At 37.6% G+C, this 6,174-nt stretch overlaps 1 protein-coding gene across 1 annotated transcript; it reads left to right on the top strand.

Moving 5' to 3' along the window:
• The first annotated feature begins 1,652 nt into the window (after positions 1 to 1,652).
• On the top strand, positions 1,653 to 5,704 carry LOC127795085 (5-formyltetrahydrofolate cyclo-ligase, mitochondrial-like). The gene is made up of 7 exons (XM_052326538.1): positions 1,653 to 1,946; positions 3,063 to 3,203; positions 3,631 to 3,795; positions 4,613 to 4,654; positions 4,755 to 4,800; positions 5,118 to 5,188; positions 5,290 to 5,704. The coding sequence occupies exons 1-7, from the start codon at positions 1,700 to 1,702 to the stop codon at positions 5,424 to 5,426; spliced, it is 849 nt and encodes a 282-aa protein (XP_052182498.1). The 5' UTR covers positions 1,653 to 1,699; the 3' UTR covers positions 5,427 to 5,704.
• The last annotated feature ends 470 nt before the right edge of the window (positions 5,705 to 6,174 follow it).

Raw genomic sequence — 6,174 nt, 5'->3', positions numbered from 1 at the left:
GGGAAAAAAATAAAAAAAAATATATTTTTTAATTAATACATTGCTGTGCACAAACTCCAAATTATTAATTAATACATTGCGGTGGTTGCTGTGCACGTTCCATTAATTAAATAAATGTATTTTTATAGGTGCATGTTTCCATTAATTAAATATATTTTTTATTGTTGTGCACGGAATGTATTTTTTATTTGTATTTTTATAGTTGTAATCTCTCTGTGTATGTATGTTAATGTATTGGATTAATTAAATATATTCTGTGTATATATTTTCTTTGTGTGTAACTGTCAATTAAATTTTATGATAGAAATTTTATGATATAATATTTTTATTTTTTATTTTAAAATGTCACTATATTCTATAAAATTTTTCATAATTATCTATCATTATATATTTTAAAAACTTCAAACCCAAAACCAAACAAATCCTTTGCCCATAAGCCCTCTTAACCCAACAGAAAAATATTGAATTTATTATGTAATCAAAATGTATCATGCAAACTATCAATCAAAGAAAATGAGTATGACATTGAGTTCAGCTATGATTTACTATTTAATAACAAAAATTAATTTATCATATAGGATATTTGTAAATAACTAAAAACAATCTCTTCATAAAATAAAGATAAAATTAAATATAAAAAAACTCTCTTATTTTAAAATATGTAAAAATAACATTATTATTATAATTTCAATGGGATGAATTTTAAATATATATCAATGGTTGAATGATGTTCCCACCCATTCACTTCCTCACTCACGGCCTTTCTCTCTCTCTTTGTCTTTCTCTCTCTTGCATATCCACTCACCCACCCCTCACTCACTTCTTCTCTCTTACAAACCCACCCATTCATGCCATCGATAAGTGCAACGGCGGTGGGAGAAAGGGAGGGCGAGCTGTGGGTAGGGGGGGTGATGGGTGCGACAACCACTCACTCCCTCACTTATTGCCTCACTCCTTCTCCCTTTTTCTCTCATAGACCCACCCACCCATGCCATCAACAGGTGCGGACGGTGGGGGGTCAGCAAGTGTGATGGCAGTGAGGTCTACGGGAGGGACGACGCCATGTGGGGGCTGACGGGTGTGACGGCCACTCACTCCCTCATTCATTGCTTCTTTCCCCCTTCTGTTGCCCTCTCTCCTATTCCTTCATTGCCTCTCTCATTCTTCCTCTTTTTTTTTTTCTCTCATAAACCCACCCACCCATGTTATCGACTGGTGCGATAGCGTGAGGGGGGGGAAGGGAGGGTCTACAGCGAGTAGGAGAGCTAGCAAATGGGGGCGAGGCGTTGTGAGAGATGGCAGGAGGGCGATGGAGGTCTAAGATGACCCACGGGCCCCCGACCGGTCGCTGTCGGGGGCTCCAAGGGTCCTGGTGACGATTGGTATATATTGTTTGATATTTAATTTATAATTTAATGTATTCAAGTTGTAGAACACTTAGTAGTGTGCTTTATTATATAGATTTAGTAATTTTTTTTATTATAAAATGTTAATAAATTTATAATAACTTTAATTTCTGTATTTTATTCAATATTTACAATTTTTTATAATACTAATAAATATTATTATATTTTAATATTAATATTATTTACTCCGTGCCTTCAGGCACGGGTATATGCTAGTTAGTTTATATAATACTCTTCGATTGGTGGAAAATTGACCCGAATCCGAATGCCATGAAAAGAATCTCCCGGTGGGAATGGCCCGACAGTGCACGATAGCCATTACGGAGGCAGGTAGAGCGCTCGCCCCCTCTTGCCCCCTTAACCTGTGCCCGCCACCGCGCTCCGCCGCGTCTGGCGCCGTCGCGATCATGAACCACCGTCAAGGCCTCACCACCATAACATCAGCTGATCTAGACGCCGTTTTCAACCAGAAACGGGCCGTCCGGTCTAGAGTACGGAAGGAGCTCAAGAACATGGACCCTACCCTCAGATCGCAGGAAGGTAATCGTTTTCTGTATCTCTCTCTGTAAGCAAGTGGTGGAGTATGGTTGGATGCGGGGAGAAAAGTTAATTGCAGGATTCCAATATTCCGTATTGCTCGATTCGTTTATGTTTTATATATTTTATATATTGCTCCTTTAATTCAGTTGTAGAATTGTTTCGTCTTTACAGAACTCTAGATATAAAGATAAGGTTATCTATTATGTTCAAATCTATCATTTGGCAGCATTATCACTTATCTCTGTCTCTAATGCTCAGTGTTAGTCCCCCAGGTATCATTTCTCCTTTCTTTTCATAGGTTACTTATGAATGTTAAATTTAATTTTTTAATATGATGCCCAGAGAAAACTCAATGCAAATGATTTTTATTCTAGTCTTCCCTTTCCGTTTCCTGCCAATTTCAAAACCAATAGTTCGACTATATATTTGGGATAACCTCAAGGATTGGATCATTAAACTTAGTATTTATTCTTGTTTCTTTGTTTAGAGTACAAATTAAGCGTAGACTGTGAGCGGCATTGCTGTAAACTGTTCAAATGGTGCCCTCGTGCTTTGTGGTCTATCTTATCTTTATTTTTCTTTGCTGGGTACATGTTACTTTGGATTTAAGGAGGTCTTGTCCGAGTCCCTTTTTTTCATTTATTAAATAGTTGGAAAAGAGCCACTGACAATGCTTTTTATTTTACTCAATACTTAAGAAGTTAAGGTCCCTTCCCTTTCACTAATTCTACACTAAAATCTCCAATATCTGCCTTCTTGAGCTGGCTGAAGAGGCACATTTACGTTCTGTTACTCCATCTTGTTATGCCATTAAATAACAAGAAAGAAGGAACTAGTTGAAGGATGCATCACTTATAGGCTTCGTAGAAGGACTAGTATAAATTGGAGGAAGGTTTTCTTTCTCAACTGTGCTTTCTGATGTGGGAAGTTAACAGTTCATATATAATGGTTGAAACAATATATTTCTTACTTTGGAGCATACTATAGTCTTCGGCATTTGCTTTGGTGCAGTGTGTTTGATGGATTCTGCAATAGCCATTTTTCATCTAAGAATCTAAATGAGAAATATGCTGTTGTTCTTTCTGACCCTCACGAGTTCATCTTTCTCTTTTCCAGACCGTGCAATTCAAAATATTGTTCTGGAGGCTCCATGGTTCAAGTCCTGCAAAAGATTGTGTGCTTATATAAGCTGTAGTGCTTTACGAGAAGTTGACACAACTAATATTCTGTCAGAAATTCTAAAGAATCCAGCAAAAGGTGTGTTCTAAGCTTCATGTTCAGTATTTGTGACATGCTCCCTGGGCCCAACAGCCCCCAGGGAGAAGGGGGGGGGGGGGGGGGGGGGTGGTGATTTGTTCCTGCAGTATAAAATTAATGGCATTCCTTTCCTGTTTGTTGTTTCTTTGATTTTTTCTTTCTTTTTTGAACCTCCTCTTATACTTGTAGACCTCTAAACTCGCACGAGGAATGTGGGATGATATCTGGATCAACACTTGTAAAAGAGTTTTTTTAGGAAATAGATGGTTATATGAGATCAATCAGATATTTGTCAACTTATCCAAATCTACATTTGTAAATAATCTCCCACCTTTTTCTTTATACATGTAAGAAGTGCTCATGCATTATTGCTTACTGTTTAACACATATGGGTTCTTTTTCTTTCTTAATCCTTTTTCAACCCAAGATGGCCATTCATTGATGGGAAAGAAACTTTATGTTCCACGGGTGGAGGACAAAAATAGAAACATGCGGATGCTTAACATTTCAAGTATGGATGATTTGATTGCAAATGCAATGAACATTCTGGAACCAGTTCCAGTGGATGCTGAGGGTAATCAATGCGAAGATGGTAGGTTACTGAATTTATGGTAAGCTCTTACTAGGCATATGAGCATTTCTTTTGATTTTTTTTTTTTTAGTGTGTATGTGCATGCGAGTGTGCATGTTTGCAGGGGGAATTGCACCAGCTACCCTGAGGTTTAGCCATAATACACTTGGTACTGTATGGAATTATAAAGTTTTAGTGACCTGTTGTATTAAAAAATTTGTGTAATAGAGTTCTATATCCACGTTGATGTCAAAGTAATACCAGAAAAATCGAGGCTTAGTTTAGGTTTTGGGTCCAAATCAATGGCTTAGAGCAAGTTGGAGGAAAACATATGACAGATGTGGGCAAAACAGGCTTAGGCCACTTGCATCAAGTATGACGTTGATTTTCTAAATACCCCAGTATGTTGAAATATGGAAGTATTTTGTTAATGTATATGAGCAAAATACTAGCATTTTCTTTCCAAAACTTCTCCTTCAATCTCTCTTGCAACTTCTATCTGCAAAGTGTTCTCTGAAATCACATGGTTTGATTGACTAGTTTGACAGTGTCGCTGATTTTGCTAATTTACGACTTTAAAGGGAGTTCTCCTATTATGTGAAAAATGATTTATGTTTGCCTATAACTGCAAGTCTGCATTAGCATAGCATCCACAGTTGGCATTTTATACAATGTGTGCATGCAATAACTTTGAAGAAAAATTAAAATGTTTTCATAGCATATTTCAAATACTTTTTGTAACTACCTTTATGTATGTTCTACTAGAAGATTAATCAGCTTTTGGATCTGAGAGGTGGATTTAATACTCACGAACCTAAAAGCATTTTTAATCTTGCAGTTATGCTAGCAAATGAGCCGGTCGATTTACTTCTATTACCTGGTACATGCTTTTTACTCTATTTTCTCAATTTATCAATCACATGCTCCAAATTTAAACAATAAACTTAATCAGGGTACATTTTTCTTCATCTGGCTTGCAGGGCTTGCATTTGACAGATCAGGACTGCGCTTGGGGCGTGGCGGAGGGTAGGTCTATTGACCTTGGCCTTTTTCAATTGGATTTGTCTCAGTCGAACTGGATCTAACAAATTGCTTAAATACAATTATTTCTGTACAAATAAAACCTGTCTTTTGTTATATCCTGAGTGGTATTTTTATTTGTTAGTGAATTTCAAGTTCCAAATTAACCAACCTTTGTAATGGAGTTTTTATGATGATCCAAAAACCAAAACCCTCTGGAACTGTGCGCTGGTCCAATTACTTGTATCAGTTTCTAATACTGCTCCCTTTCCCCATCAATTCACCTTTTCATTCGTTGTGTTGACATGGTGATCTCCGGAAAGTTACTATGACACCTTCCTGATGAGATACCAAGAGCTTGCAAAGGAGCGGAACTGGAAGCAACCTCTCCGTGGTATGTGCCATTCTACTTTTACCAGGACATGTTTTATGCCCTAGTACAGTGGGATGATATCGGCCTGCTACTTCGTGACTTGCTTTGGCTCTGATTTTCAGTGGCACTGTCATATTCGCTTCAAATTATGGACGAGGGAGTCATACCGGTGACTCCGAATGATGTCCCTGTCGATGCCCTCGTCACCTCAACTGGCGTGATCCCTATTAGCCCTGCTGCCATGGGTTGGTGTCACTGAGGTTTTCTGCTTCGCTGGTTCTTCCTAATGCTGGTAAACATTTTTTCTTTCATATCAAGCCACTAGCATGTGGAAAAACAACATATATGCCTCAGAAGTCGTGGCATGGCCTGCTTGCAACCATTCAAAAGTATTCTTTCTTGTCTCCGCATCAAAGGATTTGTTGAATTTACGAGGACAGAGAAAATTGTACCATGCTATTGGAAGCTGTGATTGTAAGTTGACAAGCCTTTGCTAGATCAAGAAATGGCCACATCTGGGCAGTATTTCTTCAATAATGTGTCTCGGGTGTTCCTTAGTAGCTATCAGCATGATCTGACAAGAAGAGGGTGAACTAAAGTTGCTTCTCTTTACTATTTTTAACCCGTTTTAAGTTTTTAATTTTTTAAAATATTAAAAATGTATTTACTTTACTATTTTTAAAAATAAAAAAAATTTATAAAAAAAGTCCAAAATAACAAAAATGAGTGTTTTAAGCCAAAATATGTTGAAAACACTCAAAACGCAAAAAAAACACAGTGCCTCCTTCTTTTCCTCTCACACATCCATTATTTCTCGTCTCTCTCCTCTCTTCTCTTTCTTTGGTCGTTGACTGCCATCACCATTATCGACCACGCCTGCCACTGCCACTACCACTGTCGATCGCACTTGGCCCTGTTGTTCTATTGCTAGTTTTGTCTCTTCTATTTTCTTCATTCTCTTGTTGATTTTTTGATATGTTAGTTAATGGGCCATTGGGTGTCAGGTG

This window comes from Diospyros lotus, chromosome 2 (assembly GCF_014633365.1).
Source record: "Diospyros lotus cultivar Yz01 chromosome 2, ASM1463336v1, whole genome shotgun sequence".
Lineage (NCBI taxonomy): Eukaryota > Viridiplantae > Streptophyta > Magnoliopsida > Ericales > Ebenaceae > Diospyros > Diospyros lotus.
This window is presented reverse-complemented; position numbering and strand designations above follow the sequence as displayed.